The sequence below is a fragment of the Elgaria multicarinata genome, chromosome 5 (assembly GCF_023053635.1).
Source record: "Elgaria multicarinata webbii isolate HBS135686 ecotype San Diego chromosome 5, rElgMul1.1.pri, whole genome shotgun sequence".
NCBI lineage: Eukaryota > Metazoa > Chordata > Lepidosauria > Squamata > Anguidae > Elgaria > Elgaria multicarinata.
In genome coordinates, this window is record NC_086175.1 from 127,586,608 (window position 1) to 127,607,098 (window position 20,491).

Consider the following 20,491-nt stretch of genomic DNA (forward strand, 5'->3'; position numbering starts at 1 on the left):
AAAGTTATATTTTAAACAATTTGCTATATATAATTAGTCTTCCCTTAAATATAATATTATATATATATATATATATATATATATATATATATATATATATATATATATGAATAAAATCCAACATATAACTTCCCCTTTTGTGCTCCCCTACCCCAGGGCCGTCTATCTTTCTAAGCTATCCTGTCATCCAAAATTGATATGATTCTTTTGGAGGTTTATACCGTTTCTTTTTTTCTTTTCTTTTTCTTTTTTAAAAAACAGTCTACCAATGTCTTCCACTCATCTACAAAATCACTTCGCTTCCCTAAAACTTTTTTTTATTCTTAGGCTACAAGTGAATTTATCATTAATAGCTATCTCCCAGACTTCCTTATACCATTCCTCTAATTCATTTTTTTTTTTTTTTGCTATCTTCCATTTCCTTGCTATTATCAACCTTGTGGCTGTTAAAAAAATTGTAATCAAATCTTTAATTGCTTGAGTACAGTTTACCCCCTCGTATATTGATAACAGCGCTATATCCGGAGATTCCTCTAGCCTAATCCCTGTTATCTCTTTTATTTCTTTGAATACCATATGCCAAAAATTCTGTACATATCTACAAGCCCACCATATATGGACATACGTGCCAATTTCTTGACATCCGGTGGGGTGGATTTTGATTGAACATGCACAAGGTCCACTTGAACTTTTCCATGCCTGCCATTTTCAAACTCCTCATGTCCTATTTTCAAGAACAACAGAAATTATATGAAATATCTCTTCCTTTCTTTTCTTTTCTTCTTTGGGAAGCAAGGCGCATCATTAACAACCTCTTTGGCAGTGACAGAGATGTCACTTTCTGATATGCCTCGCTGTAGAAAAGATATGACAATAAAAATTGAAAATGACATCACCGGAACGTGAGTCCGACATCTTCCAGCAGAATTTCGTTGCTTTGGAGTTTCCAATTTAGTAGAAGCAGCTGAGCAAATGTTTCCATCATGTCACGTCGTGGTATCTCCCAGTTTCGTTGTGCCTACTTGACACCCTTGGCCTAGAACTTAAAATGTCTCTGATAAGCATGGTTTGACAGGAGATGGGCATGGCAGAAGAAGTGATGCCCATTGGGGTAGCTCTAGCTCCCACCTCTGGTATCAAAATTATATCTGCAAGCCGAGAATCATGGTAATGAGAACGACATGCAATCATTTCTGATGTTGATATTTTAATATGTTTGTTGCTTACAGCATGGTCAGAAAAAAAGATGGATAAATAAGTAGAGGGTGACCAAGCTGGGGCATCTTCCAAGGGTTGGCCAATCCTGGAGCACTGCATGCTAAGAGTGGGTTGGAGCCTTGTTGATAATTATTCATTTAAAGTTGTTTTTATGCCACCTTTAAGGGTGGAACCATCTCAAGGAGGCAAATGGAAGGAGGAGACAGTTCTGCCTTCCTTGATGTCCCAAGTAGGGATTGATGGACTCACGTCCATCCAGTTTCACCGAGCGCTTGTCAAATCCACCACCACTGGCTGCAGCCATTGGCCATGCCACCACAGGAACTGCTGGACAGCCTGGGGAGTGCCTGGGAAGCACCCATGAGGCCACCTGTAACCCTTAGCAAGCCGCCGTTTTGCATAAAATCAGTGGGTCATGTTTTCTGGAAATCTAATGTTATGTAAATGGTAGCCTGAAAGTGTCCATTTATGCAACATTACAGGCACAAATGGACCAATTAAGGCCTATAATGTTTCATAAACGGTCCCTTTAGGACAACCATTCATGTAACATTAGATTTCTAGGAAAACAAGAGCCTCCATTGCTTCTCCACTGTACAGTGGTGATAGGGGAGAGAAAGGAGTTTGTTGGGGTGGATCGAGCGAGGCCTTGGATCCACAGGATCCAAAGACCTCTTGTGCCCCTGAAGCAGTCTGGAAACCAGTGGGGGCTGGTGGCTCCGATGCCATGGAGTGGTGAATCTGCTGTCAGTCAGAACGAGTCAGAACTCTAAAGGAGCTATCCAAGGTGCTGAAAGTATTTGGGGTTATGGTTCAGCATTACTCATTCAGAATTCTGCCTGGTTTTGACCAAAACCCAGCATGGATTCACAGCCCCACTGAAATCAGACCCAGCAGCCTCTACTGGGTAGACTACACAATGTTTTGTATGTATTAGTTTCTAGATTCAATTCCTGGCCTCTCCCATTTAAAAGATCAAGAAGCACGTAGAATCATAGAATAGTCGAGTTGGAAAGGGCCTATATGGCCATCGAGTCCAAACCCACCCACCCCACTCAATGCAGGAATCCACCCTAAAGCATACCTGACAGATGGTCAGGTGATGGGAAAGTCCTTTACCCAAGGGCTTGGAGAGGCCCTGTCAGTCAAAGGAGACCACCCTTCTCAACTGGACACCCCCCACATGTGGTTGGACTGCAACTCCCACCATTCGTTCCCATGCTGGCTTGGAATTATGGGGATTGTAGCTCAAACACAACTTGGAGCTACCAAGTTTGGAAAGGCCAGAGGAAACAGTAATGGACTAAATAATAGACAAATAGCCTGACCTTGCCTAAGCCTGCTTCCTATGACAATGGGGGAAACAGCAGGCTTTCCTCATTATCAAAATGGTTTGGAAAACTTGCATTTCACTTGTGTGGGTGAAGGCGTCTTCAGCAGCCCTTTCTTTAACAACTGACTGCAGGCTTTGCTGGCTGAACAGAAGGCAGCCCAGCGTGTTCCGCTTCTTTCCCTTGGCCTCCATGCACATCCTGGGCTCTTCATTAAGTAGTACACATATTTAAAGAACAGATACTGTTTTGCATCAGTGGCTTTCTTATCCTCCCCCCCTCCCCTGCACACACACACCTTTCTTGATGGGTGTAAAATGCCCTTTCCCCACACACCTAACTTTAAACAACTGCTGCCCTTGACAAGAAGAAATGATGTAGGTGAGAGAGACTTTTTTCCAAAATAAAAAATATGGTCAATCTAATCCTTCCTCTCCCAATCATTTCCCTTTCCTGCACATTTTCTGTTTTGTCAGGGTGCCCTTGGCAGCAGACGCCCATGACTAATTGAACATGGCCATGGTCTGATTTGCATTGCGTGATTTTATTAGGAATGCTTCCATTTGTGTGTGTGTGTGTGTGGGGAATTGTGCCTGCTTGCTGATATCATGATAACATAATCCCGCGGCATCTGATTGTCCTCTTGGGGTATTTTATTTTTAAGGCACTGCTGGTGCTTTGAGTGTTTGTCGGATGTCTCTCCTAAAATGGGGACGAGCAGATGTCCCCCGTTCCGTTGTGTTATTTCTCCAAAGGTTGGCCGTGCCTCCACATTCTGCTCCCCTGCCTTCTGGTTTCCTTTGGAGACTGTCTAAAATTAATTTCAGAATCAGTTCATGTACAGGTTGCTGTGGTTTTCAGTAGGGGTGTGCATGGACCCCCCGCTCCGCCCCGCAGCCTGATCCGAAAATTTTGGATCAGCCCGCTCCGCTCCGCCCATACTCTACTCCTCTTCGCCGCGGAGCTCCGGCTCCGAATCGGAGCTCCGCAGTGGAGAGGAGTGGCGCTAGGTAAGACAGGGAGAGGAGGGCGGGGGGGGTTACCGGGCCCTGCCACCGTCGCCGCCCGTGTGGCGATGGCGGCAGAGACCGGTAAGGAACCAAGGGGGAGGGGGGCCTTACCTGCCTCCGTCCGCGGTCCGTCGGCTTCTTCAATTGAGCCCGCGGTTTAACCAGGAAGTCTAGGCCGTGCGGCCTAGACTTCCTGGTTGAACCGCGGGCTCAATTGAAGAAGCCGATGGACCGCGGACGGAGGTAGGTAAGGGAGAGGAGGGCGGGGGGGGGTTACCGGGCCCTGCTGCTGTCGCTGCATGGGCGACAACGACAGCGGCAGGGCCCGGTAAACCCCACTTACCTTTCTGGCGGAGCTCCGGATCGAGGCAAAGGATCCGCCTTCAGCTCGATCCTCTTTGCCATGCTCCGCCAGCCCCCCAATCCTCTTCGCCTCCATCTTAAGGGCAGGCGAAGCCCCCCGCTCCGCTTCTAATTCGCCGGTCCGATTAGAAGCGGAGCACATCCCTAGTTTTCAGTTTGGGTCTTTGGTCTTTTCCTTTAAACTTGTGGATGTGTCCCGGTGCATATGAGTTAATTGTGTGATAGTTAGGGCTGTGCATGGCTCCCCGCCTGAACTGCTTCATGGTCAGATTGACCGGAACCGGTTTGTGCCCCATCCGGAACTTCCAGATGGGGCACAAACCGGTTCCGGTCAATCTGACCCTCCCCTGCTCTGGGGAGCAAGATCCAGAGGGGCGGATCGAGATTTTACCCCTCCTTCCCTACTTACTTGCCTCCGCGGTGGGTGGTGGAGGCAGGTAAGGGGGGACAAAATGGGGGCCGAATAAGCCCCCCTCCCCCTGCCCCCTTACCTGGCTTTGCCGCCATCACTGCATGGACTGTGGCGGCGGTGCCAGGTGAGCCCCCTCCCCCCACTTACCTGCGTTTGGAGCTCAGGATGGAGGCGAACCGCTTCACCTCGATCTGCAGCGCCCCCAACCCGATTCGGATCCGCCTTTAGCGGAGGTGAATTGGGCCGCTCCGCTCCGACTTCTATGACCCGAAACGGAGCAGAGCACAGCGCTAGTGATAGTATCCTGGTTAGAAATAGACATAAGAACATAAGAACAAAGGAAGACCTCTTCTGGATCAGACCAAGGGTCCATGTAGCCCAGGACTCTGTTCACACATTGGCCAACCAGCCATCAGCCAGGGACCAACAAAGCAAGAGATGGTGCAACAGCACCCTCCCACCCATGTTCCCCAGCAACTGGTGCACACAGGCTTACTGCCTCGAATACTGGAGATAGCACAAATCTGTCAGGTTCACTTTCTCCAACTTTCTGATTTTTAAAATCATTTTCTTTCCCATATATGAAGAACTTTGCAAATCACAGTCAATTCTTATCAAGAAATGAATCCAATGAAATTCTCAACCATCGGCACCAGCCAAATTCAATAGGTACAGCTACCTGGTCCTCTTCAATAGGCATAGAGGGGACCGTGTTGTATCTGTCTGTGATATGGTTAATGAGGAACCTGTCAGAAAAAAAGAGGTGGAAATACTAATTTAGTACTAATATGGTTGAATACACAAAGATTCAAAGCCTTACTTTTAAGAACTAAGTACTCAATGCCCTGGACTTGGAAGGATGGATCAGTCCATTTTGGTTCCACCCACATCCAATTTTTCTAAATCTCCTTTTTGTTGTTGTTGTTGTTGTTGTCCTAAACATGGAGAACTTTGCAATACTACAAGTGAGAAGGATCTTGGAATTGTTGTAGAACACAGTCTGAATATGAGCCAACTGTGTGAATTGGCTGCCAAAAAAACAAGTGCTATTTTGGGCTGCATTAATAGAAGAATAGGCTCCAAATCACACGAGGTACTGGTTCACCCCTATTTGCCCTGGGTTGAGCACCACTCTTCACGAAGGGTGCAGGCAAGCTGGAGTGTGTTCAGAGGAGGGCAACGAGGATGATCAGGGGTCTGGAAACAAAGCCCTATGAAGAGAGACTGAAAGAACTGGGCATGTTTAGTCTGGAGAAGAGAAGGCTGAGGGGAGACATGAGAGCACTCTTCAAGGACTTGAAAGGTTGTCACACAGAGGAGGGCCAGCATCTCTTCTCGATCATCCCAGAGTATAGGACACAGAATAATGGGCTCTAGTTACAGGAAGCCCAATTCCAGCTGGACATCAGGAAAAACTTCCAGACTGTTAGAGCAGTATGACAATGGAACCAATGACCTAGGGAGGTCGTGGGCTCTCCCACACTAGAAGCATACAAGAAGCAGCTGGACAGTCATTGTCCAGAGGTTGCTGCCTCTGCTAGTGGAGGTAGCACATAGTCCTGAAAAATAGTAGCAATTGATAGCTTTTCCCTTCAGAATTTAACTAGCCCCCTTTTAAAGCCATTCAAATGGGTGGCCATCACTACATCTTGTGGTAGCAAATTCCATAGTTTAACTAGGAGCTATATGAAGAATAGGGGTGTGCACGGACCCCCCGATCCGCTTCTCTTCCAGATCCTCTTCCAGATCCGCTATTTGCGGATCGGGCCACTTCGCTCCGCCCCCGCTCCGCCTATAGTCGCTCCGCTCCGCTGCGGAGCTCCGGATCCGGATCGGAGCTCCGTTCCCCCCCCCCATAGGCTTGCATTGAAAGCTAAAAAAGTATACAACTTTTTTTCTGTTAAAGTTAGAAACCTCAAGTTTGGCACCTCATGGACGTATACACACGCATGCCAAGACTCAAGCCAATCCCATCATCCCCTGATTTTTGGGGAATTTATGAAAATCGGACACCCCATTCACACCCCTTTCGATAGCTCCATCAATTTGCATGTTAGAAACCTCAAACTCGCCACCATGATAGCTTATCCAGGGATACACATGCATGCCAAGACTCAAGCCAATCCCATCATCCCCTGATTTTTGGTGGGGCTTAAACCTTTTAACTCACCCTAAATCAAGTCCCATTCTACAACTATGTCAATTTGCACGTCAGAAACCTCACCTTCGGTCCCATGACAGCTTATCCATGTGTCCACATGGATGCCAAGTTTCAAGCCAATCCCATCATCCCCTGATTTTTGGTGGGGCTCTAACACTATATGTAGGGAAATGGGACAAGAAGTGTGTATGCTTTGCCCAAACAGGATTTGAAATGCTCAATCTGTGGCTGTTGCACAGCACACTCACACAATAACACAGTCACACACACAGTCCAAGTAACAGAGAGAAGAAATAGAGGATAATTTTTTTTGGTATTTTTTGGTGTTTTATATATATATAGAAGAAAGAAGGAAGATGAAACACAGTCAAGCTTTAAGAGAGGGAAGGGGGGGAACCAAACAAACAAACAAACACTCCAAAATTTAAAAATAAAGTTTATATTAAATCAAAGAAAGGGAAAAACACAGAGCAAACGAAGCAAAAATTCAGAAAGAAGCAATCAAACACACACACACGCCAAGCTAAATCCTAATCTATCTCCAAACACAGCAGCAGCACCTAACTAACTCCTCTCCCCACGAACGCGAAACCCACAAGACGCTGAGAGCTCAAAGCTTTGAGGGTGGCTCTGCCTTAGTCCCCCCCTCGAACGCTGGGATTGGAGGATACTTCATGAGGTGATCAATTCTCATCAGGATTGGGAGTTGAATGTGCCTGATCACTTCAATAATAATAATAATAATAATAATAATAATAATAATAATAATAATAATAATAATAATAATAAAAAAAAACCCGCCGGTTTACCCGCTGTCCCAGTTTGTTTACCTGATTTTTCCAAAAATTATAGCAAGCAAACCGCAGCACGCAGAGAGCTGAGAGTAGGCTCAAAATGACCCCCATCCACGACTCTCTAAGCACAAGAAGTTTCAGAAAGATAGCTTAAAAAACAACACAGTTATCCCCTATTCTTTTCCGCAATGCAATCCTATGGGCGAAATTTTTCAAAATGGCGATCGGAGTGCTCCGCAGAAAGAGAAGTGCTCCACCAATGGGGACTTCTCTTCGCCTTGCTTCTAGAGGTCTGTGGTTCGCTTCTACTCCGCCTCTGGGCAAGGCGGAGCAGGCCAATTCGCTTCTGATTCTCCACTTCTAATCGGAGCGGAGCACATCCCTAATGAAGAACAACTTCCTTTTATCTGTCCTGAATCTCCCATGAATCCACTTCATGGTATTTTGAGAGAGGGAGAAAAATGTCTCCCTATCCACATTCTTCATGTCATGCAAGATTTTGTACACCCCAATCATTTTGTACACCCCTTAGCCTCCTTAGCTAAACAATCCCAACTGTTGTAACCTTCCCTCATAGGAGAGATGCTCCAGGAGGAGCTGAGTACGTTGAGTACGTAGAAGATTAATTAGGAGGTGATATGTTTGGCATCTTCAATATGTGAAGAGCTGTTGCATAGAAGATATAGTGAACTTGACCTGAACCAACAGGTTCAAATTACAAGAATGGCAATCTCAACTAAATATTGGGAAGAACTTTCTGATGGGATGAGCAGGATAGACAAGGTGGCAGATTGTCCATCGTTAAATAGGAGAACGGCCACCCATCAGGCATCCTGTAGCAGTTACTTTCCGGCATTAGCAGGGAGTTCGACTCGATCACCTTTGAGGTACATTCTAATTCTGTGATTCTAGGGGGCAGATATCTAATCTGGAGTCCTGTGCACAGAATGGGGCCACCGCTAGACCTAAGGTTTATCCTGGGATGATCCAGGGTTCGCCCCTGTCTGAGCACTGGATCCCCTGTGTGTCACCTAGATGAACAGGTTTGACCCCTGGATGATCCAGGGATAAACCTTAGGTCTAGCTATGGCCTGGGAGAAGGGAGAGGGTTAAGACACATGGGAGAGGCTCCATAAGACCTCCCCCATAATATTTATTTATTTATTTATTTATTTATTACATTTTATACCACCCCATAGCCGAAGCTCTCTGGGCGGTTTACAAAAGTTAAAAACAGTAAACATTAAAAATATAAAAAATTTAAAACCATCAAAAACATAAAAACAACAGTATAAAAGCAACAGCATCCATTTAAAAACAACAGTTCTGGGGCTAGGAGCTATATGAGGAACAGCTTCCTTTTATCTGTCCTGAATCTCCCATGAATCCACTTCATGGTATTTTGAGAGAGGGAGAAAAATGTCTCCCTGTCCACATTCTCCATGTCATGCAAGATTTCCCATGATAAGCCTGCTTGCTTGGGGAATTTAGTGGGGGCTAGCAGGCAGGTCTGAATAGTATCACTGCCCAGGGTTGAGTACATATCTCAGCTTGAAGTAGGATGTTACCCAACAGCGATGTAGTGGGTAACATCCGCCCTCAGAGTTCCCTGTTCCTTCTGAACTTAGCTGCTGTCCTCACAGTAGCTGGGCGTAGCGTGGTGGAGGGGGTGAATTCCCCCCGCCCCGCAACAATATATTTTGGAACCGCCCCTCTCCATTGGATTCTCAAGGTTTCTTTCTTTAAAGTTCAGTTTGGGGAAGATCCATCAGGTATAAATCGAACCTCATGCAGTCATGTGCTTCACGCAGGTCTAAAATGGCCTGCCTCATATGGCTTATGTGATCACAGATTGCAAATGTAAGTTTATAGATCTACTTTTCTTCATCTGCCCAGCATAAATGAATCCCCTGCTCCCTTGACTGAGTATGCAGGGTGATCTTAATAGAAGAAGAGACAGCTGCCATCAGTCTAGTGACCTGGAATAAATTGCAGTTTCCTCCTCTTCGTTTGGTTTCATTTCCCATTGGAGCGGCACGTGAATACTACAATGCACGAGAGTAGAAGCACAGAGGTGGAAAAATGCAGAGGAATAAATTCTGTAGGAAACCGAACATTTTTCTTGAGTCAGACCAATGGTTTATCTAGCCCAGCATTCAGCCTGCTTTGGGAGCTTGCGGAGTGTCACTTGGTACTAGGGATGTCGCCGGCGGCCAGCTGAGTCTGGGAGTCCAATGGGCTCCCCCATGTCCATCACCCACCGAACCCCGTTGGGCGCACACAGACAGAGTGCGGATCTGTGCGTGAGCCCTTGCAAAGCCCCTATGAGTGCTCAGCAGCCGTCTGCCCTCTCTGCTGAAATTGCACACTTCCCCCGGCTGTGTCAGTGGAGCACAATTTTGGCAGTGAGGGAGGACAGCTTCCAACTGCTTGTTGGGCCAAGCTGAACCTCAGATGAAGCTCGGGCAGTGCAATGAGCAGGGGCAGACCGCAGCGACGACGGGGCAAGCGTCTAATGAGTTGGACGTGAGTGATCTCGCCCAACCCCATGTACTCCAGTTAGATCCCCCCTTAATATTAACACAAGAACCTACTGCCATTTAACCCATTAAGTCGGGGGGGGCAACTTGCGGCCCTCCAGATATTTAGGCCTACAACTCCCATGATCCCTCCCCATTTGTAATGCTAGCTAAGGCTGATGGGAGTTGTAGGCCAAAACATCTGGAAGATCACACGTTGCCCACTCCTGCTGTAGACGGTGACAACTACCGTGTCTTGATTCTTTTAGGGTGGATTTAATCCCAGCAATAAAGCAAGTGTAAAGAGACACCTGTCTATTCCAGTTAGCCACAGTAGTAGCCACAGCTCTCCAAAGAAACATGACACACTCATGCATTGTTTGCCAAAAGAGATGCAAACTTTTCAACACACACAGCGTTCGCCAAGTAGGAGATATTCAAGATTATTGAGTGAGCAGCCAGAAGAATGTAGCGATGTGAACAGTTTTGTGTTTTATCAATTAAAGCTCTGCTTGTTGGAATATTGCCTACCAACTGCTTGTAAGAATGTCAGGATGCTCTCTCTGTCAGACAGAAATGGATTCCTACGGTTATCAATTTAGAGTGAATAAAAGATTCACAGCAGAAACATAGTGGCTGGTAGGGATGGGCGAATGAGTCATGTTCAAACTCACCAAGATTGCCTAAATATCAGTTCGCTGCTCATCTCGCCTCGGTTTGCAATGACATTTGCAATTGCTGTTCGTGTTGTGTGAATGGGACAATTCCGCAAAACAAGCAGCTTTCGAATGTGAACGTTATGCAAAAGATACGCAAAATGTGCACAGTTTTTCATAATTGCACGTATTGATTCAAAATTTGCAAATGTGAAGGCAAGTTCTGGAATTTGTGAAGAGTTTTCTTTCTTTTTTTTTGAAGGGGGAGAATGTGCTCCCATTTGCATTCAGGTGTTACGTGATGTGCTCTCATTAGACCCGTGTACAAACTTGCACACATTCTAATGAGACTTACACCCGCTTATAAGGAATCTTTTGACATTGGCAATAGAGCGTCTGTGGCTAAGTAAGGCGATTCTTACTTAAGAAACTTACAGCATTGAAGGGGACAACGCCACAATGGCACATTTATTGAGGTTGAAACAAATACAAAGGTACAAGCTAGTTTGGGGGAAATTAGCTGAGCAAGTAGAGGCTTAGAAGCAGTTTCAAGACTGAAAAATAGACCTTTTGAGACTTAAGAGCATACACACAGACAGACAACAGGGGAAAGAGTAGAGGGAATCTTTAAAGGCAGTATACCTTTCCTTGGGCTGCAGCCCTTTCTTGTAGAGCAGAACTGGGGAGCGTTGCAGCTCTTGGTCTTAGGTGAAGAAGAAAAGAATACAGCCAGGCAAAGCACTCACCCATGGCAGCTTGCACTTGCAAGCTGGAAAGTGTAGTATGTTCTGTGTTTCTGGTTTGAGAGAGAGAGCTAGCCGCCCTTTTCCCCCCTAACTTGAGGGTTTTTTTGTGTGTGATCTTATCTAAAGAGCTACTTGCTATGGGAACAAAAGAGGGTGATTTGGGATGATGGCTGTACTTGATGCAGCCTGGAGTTCGGCAACAGGGCTACATTAGCATGTGTATGACCAGGTAAAACTCTTGCCATCTAGCATTCATATTCTGCTTAGTTTTACCCCTACCTTTGTCTCTGGGGAATGCATTTGAAGACATCTATCAGGAAATGGTTACTTGACCTAGGCCTTCTGTGAATGCTCTCAGTCTGTAGGTGGGGTTTTGGGTCGCTTCAAAATGGAGTCAGTACTCCTTGTAACACAGGACAGGGCATTTTCTAGTGATCTGAGAACTGAAACAAAATTCCCATACGTCCCTGCTGACTGGCTCCTTCTCACGTTGAACAATTCCTTTATATCACCCCGGTTCAGATAGATTTCTCTGGACGGACAAGTATCAATTTAAACCAGTATTTAAATTGGATTGAATCCAATCACAATACTTGGGGAATTCACAATTGGTTTCAAACCCAGTTTTATTGTTTGCTATGAATATACACAGAGGTTGCTATGAATATGCAGAGGTTGTGGTGCTCCCCACATAGAGCACGTTACAGTAGTCTAATCATGAGGTTACCAGTGCATGAATGACCATGGCAAGGCTATCCATATTCAGGAACGGGCATAGTTGGTGTACCAACCAAAGTTGATAATGGGTCCTGCGGGCCACTGAGGTCACCTGGGCCTCCAGTGGGCCCGTTTAGCCTGGAGAAGAGAAGATTGAGGGGACACATGATAGCACTCTCCAAATACTCGAAAGGTTGTCACACAGAGGAGGGCCAGGATCTCTTCTCAATCTTCCCAGGGTGCAGGACACAGACTAATGGGCTCAAGTTACAGAAAGCCAGAAACTGGCTGGACATCAGGAAAAACTTCCTGACTGTTAGAGCAGTACGACAACAGAACCCATGACCTAGGGAGGTCATGGGATCTCCCACACAAAAGACCTTCATGAGGAAGCTGGACAGCCACCTGTCAGGGATGCTTTAAGGTGGATTCCTGCATTGAGGAGGGGGTAGGACTTGATGGCCTTATAGACCCCTTCCAACTCTGCTATTCTATGATTCTATGATTCTAAAGACCTCCAACAATAGTGTACTCAAATGTCCATGTACACTAGCCTACAATTACCTAAAATGTGCTTGGATCTTTATGATATTGCCAGTCCAATTTGAATAATGCCTCTCCTCCCCCATTTTCTTCTGTAGGTCTGGGGTTCAGCATTGCCGGAGGTGTGGGGAATCAGCACATCCCTGGAGACAACAGTATCTACGTTACTAAAATTATCGATGGAGGGGCAGCGCAGAAGGACGGGCGGCTGCAAGTTGGAGACAGGCTCCTTATGGTGAGAATGTTTGTGTGTGTATGGATGGTGGGAGTGTAATATAAGGCATATTCATATTGAATTGTACAGACTCCAATGGTTCAAAGCGAGGAATACTCCTTCCTTATTTCTTCCGTGTTTTGTGTAGGTGCCCTGAAAGAAATCATACTTAGACAGGTCTATTCATTTCAATGGGAGGTTATAACTAGGGATGGATGTTGTAAAATTATCTCTGTCTGTGTTTTCAGGTGCATTTTGAACCATTGACAAAACTGGATTGTTCCCAATTGCCTGACATTGTGCAAATTTGCAAAAAAATGCACAAATCCTCCCGAAATGTGCAATTTCCTGCTTTAGCCTACGGGGGAAAAGCACATTTTTGGCCAGCGTTTATTTATTTTACATACTTTTCTATGGAATTCCAGAAAGTAAGTAAAGACAACCCAAAACCACTCTCTGCAAGTCCACAGAATCTGTGCCACTCAGGAAAAGGCCCACTGTGGAATTTGTGGATCAGATTCTTTGAAATCCAAACTCATTTGACTCCAATGCAGATTTCTCTGACATCCTTAGTGACACCCCAACCATGCTGTCATCTAGCATGTATCTGTTTTCGCAGAACACCAACTACCCTGTGGCCTCAGGCCCTTGGAAAGCAGAGCAGCATGGGAAGAGATGAGCCCGAGGACTGAGCCCCTTCCTTTTCTGAAGCCTTAGTGACCAAAAAGCCTTAAGAGAGACCAAAAAGGAACAGGCATTGGGTTAATATGCTGCACTAGGCAGTGGTTGCGACCTCTGGAAAGAAAAAAAGACAGACAAGGAAAGAACAGGAGGGAGAATGTTTACTAGAAATGAGAGCATTGGGGACTTCTAGAAGATGGAGGTGGAAGGAAAAGGGGGAAGGGAGGAGGCCAATTAGGAGTCTGAGCCTTACCCAGGGACAGAGGTTGTTATAGTTGGGCGCTTGCCAAGACCTACATCCCCACAGGGGCCCCACTGTCAATCATGGCTTTGCAGCTCTTTCCTGTGGATTCCTTGCCTCTCTCCTCCAAGCATGTGAGCAGTTATGACAGAAAAAGAGCTTGCCTTGCTCTCTCCCTTTGTGTGGCCTTACAAGTTGGGCCCAAATGGAGAGACCAAGAAAGCAGGCAACAGTGACAGTCATGAGGAGGAGATGAGCCAACTCGGAGAGGGATCCCACTGAGGACATCTTGCCTAAGAGTTTTCCAAAGCCCAGGGCCTGCACTGTCCTGACCACAGTGCGCTGTGGACAGGCTGGACCCCAAAGCCCTGAAGGAACTGTGGAGTGGGAACCACATATACAGTGCAAATATTGGTTATGATTACCTGCTGCAGAGGTGGGCGCGAAGTATCTCTCCAGATTGGACATAAAGGAGGCCCTCGTTGGAGGATCTTCATGCTCAGCAAGGTAAATTCAATTCATGTTTTTATCTATACGCCGCCCTGAGATCTTAGTGATATAGGGCGGGATATAAATATTTTAAATAAATAAATAAATAAAATGAAAGTTGTCCTCATCAAATTCTTTTAGGGCCAGTATCCCCAAGTCGCCGTAGCCCCACTCTCCACAGCTACCGAGGCCAGATCTCCACCAAGCAGGATATTCCACTATGGAAGTGGTATATAAAAGGCAGGAGCCACACCAAGCAGGATATAGCTATATGAAAGTGTTATATGGTATTTGTCAAAGGGCCCCAACAGTTGTCAATGCACATGAATACCTCTACAGAAGCAGTAGTGTGGCTCCTGCCTTTTATATACCACTGTCCTCCTAAACCTTCTCCTCACCTCTCATTCTCTCTTACTGTCAACGATGTCACACTTACTCCGGTCAAGGAAGCTCGTAGTCTTGGCTTTATATTTGACTCCTCGCTCTCCTTTACTCCTCACATCGAGGCATTAGCTAAATCCTGTCGTTTCTTCCTGTATAATATCGCCAGGATTCGACCATTTTTGTCTGTCTCTTCTGCCAAGACTCTCGTTCATGCACTGGTTATCTCTCGGTTGGACTACTGCAACCTTCTTCTCTCTGGCCTTCCTTCGTCTCACATCAGTCCGCTGGTCTCTGTCCACCACTCTGCCGCTAAGATCATCTTCTTGGCCCGCCGCTCTGACCATGTCACTCCACTTCTGAAATCTCTTCATTGGCTTCCAACTCACTCCAGAATCCAATATAAACTTCTCCTGCTGACCTTCAAAGCTCTTCACGGTCTAGCTCCTGCCTATCTCTCCTCTCTCATCTCACACCATCGCCCCACTCGTGCTCTCCGCTCCTCTGATGCCATGCTTCTCGCCTGCCCAAGGACCTCCACTTCCCTTACTCGGCTTCGTCCTTTTTCTTCTGCTGCCCCTTACGCCTGGAACGCTCTTCCAGAACACTTGAGAACTACAAACTCAATCACTGCTTTTAAAACTCAGCTAAAAACTTTTCTTTTCCCTATAGCCTTCAAACATTGAGTTTGTTCTGACTCTATACTGTTTAGCTTCACCCTACCCAGTGCCTGTTTACACTTCCCTGTGCCTGTTCGCACTCTCCTTCCCTCTTTATTGTTTACTACAACTTATTAGATTGTAAGCCTACGTGGCAGGGTCTTGCTATTTACTGTGTTATCTGTACAGCACCATGTACATTGATGGTGCTATATAAATAAATAAATAAATAAATAATAATAATAATAATAATAATAATAGTGCAATATCCTGCTTAGTGTAGATGAGCCCTGAGTCTCAAAGAGGGTATTTTTCCACAGTAGACAGTGGAGTGCACACCAACGTCTTACAGCCCCTCATAACTTAGGCCATAGCTAGACCTAAGGTTTATCCCTGGATCGTCCAGGGGTCAAACCTGTTCATCTAGATGACACACAGGGGATCCAGTGCTCAGGCAGGGGTGAACCCTGGATGATCCCAGGATAAACCTTAGGTCTTAGATTCCTCAGATGATGATGATGCTTTAGGTCAAGTTCTGGTTGGTTGCACATGACTTTGTGTGCATGCGCTCCAAAGAAAACACATTGATCTGTTGAACCAGATACTGCCAAGGCCACCAGCAACCTAGCTTTCCGGAAGACAAAGACATGTAACTGGGTGAACTGTTCCCCTACCATCACCGAAGAAAGGAAGATGCAAATAATTTATTTCCATTCCAGCCTGCACTTTATTCAAGAGCTTTCCTCAAGGGGTTGTTTTGCATCCTGAGAATCCGTTTCTTCTTTCTTCTGAAATGGCTTGGATGCGCTCCACCTTTTCTTGTTGGTATCCCCCTACCATCGTCACCAGTACGTCCGCTCAACACCAGATGCAACTCATTCAGTTTTGTGATTTGAGAGACAATACATAGACAATTGGGTGAAACAATAAGCTCACTTTCTTAAAGCCATTTTTAGGCCTTCGGCAAAAAGAGATGCTTCCGGTTTTGGAGAGCTCTCCGAATCATGCTGAGCTTTAAAAAGGCCACATGAATAAGCAGCAATAGACCAATTACGGCCCACCAGTTCGCAGATGTTCCCTGGAGAACGTTCACTCGAGTTGCACTTCAACCCACGCTAGAAGAAGAACAAAATGATTTTTGAAGGGTTTTTCACAGAAGGACAAAAGTTTGTCGCAGCAAAATTTGGCACTCTTCTCCCTCTTAGTTACAATCCAATCAAATCCCAATGAGCCTTGCACAGCAGATGTAAAGGGCAATTTTCCACTTCAGCGAGAAATTTAAATAAAAGTTGCACGTTTCCCCGGAACTCTTTGCATGCCTTCCACTCGTTCCTCCGACATTCCTGCCAGCTTGATTTTCTTGAACGCAAACAAAAGTTGCTGGGAGGAGCCCAAGTTGCTCGAGAGCCTCTCATCTTCAGAGGTGATGTTGGAATATTTCCAAATTGACATAGAGTGGCCAACTAGGGAATTCACATCATAAAACAAGCATGAGGGGTTATTTATTGATTGCCTTTGTTATCCCCTCGCGCCACCAAGAGCAGCAAAGATGGGGGCCATTGCTAGACGAGGCGTTAGCGCGGTGTGAGGCCCGGTCTCCCTCCTGTGCATCCAGATGACGCACAGGGGATTCTGGGGTCAGGACGGGCTAAGAACTCCCTTAACCCGGGATAAGTGGATAGGCGGAAGGTCTAGCAGGGTCCGTGGCTTTTACTGGCTGCTTGCTTACTTGCGAGTAGCCGGGAGAAGCCATGGACTGGGCACAGCATTCCATAGGAGCGCTGTGCCCATCGGGCTGAGGGGGGGAATCACAGGGGGGAGATGGGGGCCAGGGGAAAGAGCTGACCCGGCAGGAGAGAGCGGGGGAGAACGGAGGCAGGGCATGGCGAGCGGGCAGGGGACAAGGCATGGCAAGCGGGGATGGGGGACAAGGCATGGCAGAAGGGGGACGCGGGAGAAGAACGGGGACGGTGGACAAGGCATGGTGGATGGGGGAGGACGGGCGAGTGAGCGAGCGGGCAGGGGGGCATCAGACATTGTGGGGGGGAAATCAGGGGAAGGGGGAGTGGGAAACCCTTTATTTTTTTAAAAAAAAGACTTACCTGTTTCGGCGGTGTGCTCCTGCGCACATGGCCCTTTAAGGGGGGGAAACACGGAGCACACGACAGGGCTTTCCCTTGCCCCGTCGCATGTTGACATCTGGAAAAGGGCGACGGCGCACACTAGCTGTAGCGCGCCATTGCCCCTCCTCCCAGACGGATTATCCGGTAGGTCTAGCAAGGCCCGGGGTTTCCAAAATGGGTTCAGCATCTTCAGAGTTCTGACTGGTTCTGACTGAAACTCAGAATGGATTCACAGCCTCACCAAAATTAGAGCCATCAACCTCCACTGGTGGGATATAAATGTAAGGAAGAGATATTAGATTGAAGGGAAGATCAACTCAGAGCTTTAAAGGCTACTGGTCACTCTGTGTGTGTTCTTTTTTTTTTATGACTGATAAAGAGTACACAAACTCCATGTTTTATAGGAGCATTAGAGTCATGGAATCATAGAATCGTAGAGTTGGAAGGGTCCTATAAGGCCATTGAGTCCAACCCCTTTGTTCAGTGTAAGCATCCCTGACAGATGGCTGTCCAGCTGCCCTTGAAGGCCTCTAGGGTGGGAGAGCCCACAACCTCCCTAGGTCATTGGTTCCATTGTCATACTGCTCTAACAGTCAGGGCATTTTTTTCCTGATGTCCTGCCGGAATCTGGCTTCCTGTAACTTGAGTCCATTATTCTGTGTCCGAATCACTTGGCCAACACATGGCATGGAGTGTCACCGGCTGTTTTCAGTGAAATCAGATCCTGTCAATGTTCTCCATTTCAAATTGTCATTAAATGCCCGCCTGATAGCATTCAATCAATCAAGCTACACTGTGATTAGCAAGGGACATCTGCAAATTGTACTCATTCTGAAACATGTCCGCATGCCCTTGAAGCTAGCAGCCATGCCACCAGCTTGCATTCGTTATCCCGGGCTTCTTAGAGCTATTGTCCCTAGAGCTATACAACTCCTTACCTGTAATTTATTCTATTCCTTGAGTAAGCACTTGTCCTTTTGATTCATTCCAGTTCCCAATGCCTGTATCAGACAAGCCTAATGCATCCCTCTCTTTCTTTCCCATTAGGTAAATAATTACAGTTTAGAAGAAGTAACGCATGAAGAAGCAGTAGCAATATTGAAGAATACGTCCGACGTAGTTTATTTAAAAGTGGGGAAGCCGACCACCATTTACATGACTGATCCTTATGGCCCACCAGATATTACTCATCGTAAGTAATGATTTAGGTATCATTTAGGTGTCACTATCTTCTTCTGGAGGGGTTTGTGTGCCAACTTTGCCTGTTTCTAGAGGTGTCCGATCTGGCCACGGTCACGTATGCCTCAGTTACATCCCGTTTGGACTACTGTAATATGCTATATGTGGGGCTGCCTTTGAAAATTGTTCAGAAACTTCCACTGAACCTGAATGCTGAATGCTGCAGCCAGCATTCCCGTGTTACAGCAGCTTCACTGGCTGCCAGTCTATTTCTAGGCACAAGTCAAAGTGCTGATTATTAGGGATGTGCTCCGCTTCTCCTCGAATCGGAGAAGCAGGAGCGGAGCGGGGGGCTTTGCCTACCCTTAAGGCGAAGGCGAAGAGGATTGGGGGGCCGGCGGAGCGTGGCGAAGAGGATCAAGGTGAAGGCGGATCCTTCGCCTCGATCCGGAGCTCCGCCAAAAAGGTAAGTGGGGTTTACTTGGCCCTGCCGCGATGGAGGCAGGGCCAGGTAAAACCCCCTCCCTCCTCTCCCTTACCTGCGTCCGTCCGCGGTCCCTCGGCTTCTTCAATTGAGCCCGCGGCTCAACCAGGAAGTCTAGGCCGCACTTGCGGCCCAGACTTCCTGGTTGAGCCACGGGCTCAATTGAAGAAGCCGAGGGACCACAGCCGGATGAAAGTAAGCCCCCCTCCCCCTTGGTCTCTGCAGGTAAGGGAGAGGAGGGAGGGGGCCTTACCTGGCGCCACTCCCCTCCACTGCGGAGCTCCGATTCGGAGCCGGAGCTCTGCGGCAAAGAGGAGCGGACTATGGGCGGAGCAGTGCGGATTGGGCAATTTTCGGATCAGCCCGCGGGCTGGGTTGGGGGGTCCGTGCACACCCCTACTGATTATTACCAATAAAGTAGAGATGGATGGACTTACCCGTGTCCTGCCGCACCATCAACCCCTGCGCCCAGTGCCATGCTAGCTTCTTTGTGGCTGGGCGAGTGCCCGATGAAGCTGCAGGGCTGCGCGCCCTCGTCTAGAGCCACCATTGTGCACAGTAATAGGGGCTCTGGAAATGGCGTGTTTTCAAAGTTGTGGAAATGGTGGCTATAACAGCCCCATTTACACAACATTAATGAATGGGACATTTAGCCTGCAAAACAAAGTTTGTGCCATGGAGTTTTGGTCCCACCGTTGATGCAAGTATGCAAGTGGGAATACACAGACCATTGCAATGGCAGTAGTAATTAATATTAACTGTACATAATTTTTAAATTACACAAGGAATGAAAACATCTCCCGATCCTTTGCCATTTTTATTAGCATATCTAAAGCCTGTAAATGGCAGGTGTTGAGAATTTTATATTCCATAATAACAGCAGCTAGAATTCAGTATGCTAAGAATTTCAGAAGAGAGGGATAGATTCCCACAGTTGAAGAATGGGAAAATAAATTACATGAATATGCAATTAGGGCTAGATTAACATGTTACATAAGGACGAAGGAAGGAAGGAAGGAAAGAAGGAAGGAAGGAAGGCAAAAATACAATTGTCTCAATCAGAATTGGCAATTCTTTATTCATTGCTGGGATAGCGAAACAGGATGTTGAGCGGGCCTTTCATGTCTTATAGCAGGAGTGAGGAAGCTGTATCCCTCCAGGTGGTGTTGCACTGCAGTTCACATCATCCTAGATGGCTGGCCTTGCTGGTTGGGGAAAATGGGAGTTGGAGTTCAATAGCACTTAAAGGGCTACTGCGTCCTGACCCCGATTTTCTAGGCTTCACTGTATTTCGTTGTCCAGGGAATGCTTGCATCAGTGCGTCTGCAAGTTATCGGTAAATATAATTCAAGCTCCAATCCTATGGTGCCAGGGAGGGAGTCACGGGTGGAGAAGGAGTTCCTGTGTTGGATGCCTCCTCACTGCAGCAGCGGAAACTTCCTGCACCATTGCTCCTCCACCGTACAATGGTGATAGGGGAGAGAAAGGAGTTTGTTCGGGTGGTTCAAGCGAGGCCTTGGATCCACAGGATCCAAAGCCCTCCTGTGCCCCTGAAGTAGTCCGGAAACCA

General features: G+C 46.8%; 1 protein-coding gene across 8 annotated transcripts in view; it reads left to right on the forward strand.

Moving 5' to 3' along the window:
* The window catches only part of DLG2 (discs large MAGUK scaffold protein 2), a 1,258,440-nt gene that overhangs the window by 949,548 nt on the left and 288,401 nt on the right, over positions 1-20,491 (forward strand). For all 8 annotated transcript variants that reach the window (XM_063127200.1, XM_063127202.1, XM_063127201.1 and 5 more), the window contains 2 exons: positions 12,569-12,705; positions 18,306-18,450. In XM_063127200.1, coding sequence (XP_062983270.1) covers positions 12,569-12,705; positions 18,306-18,450 — 282 coding nt within the window. The remainder of the gene's footprint in view (positions 1-12,568; positions 12,706-18,305; positions 18,451-20,491) is intronic.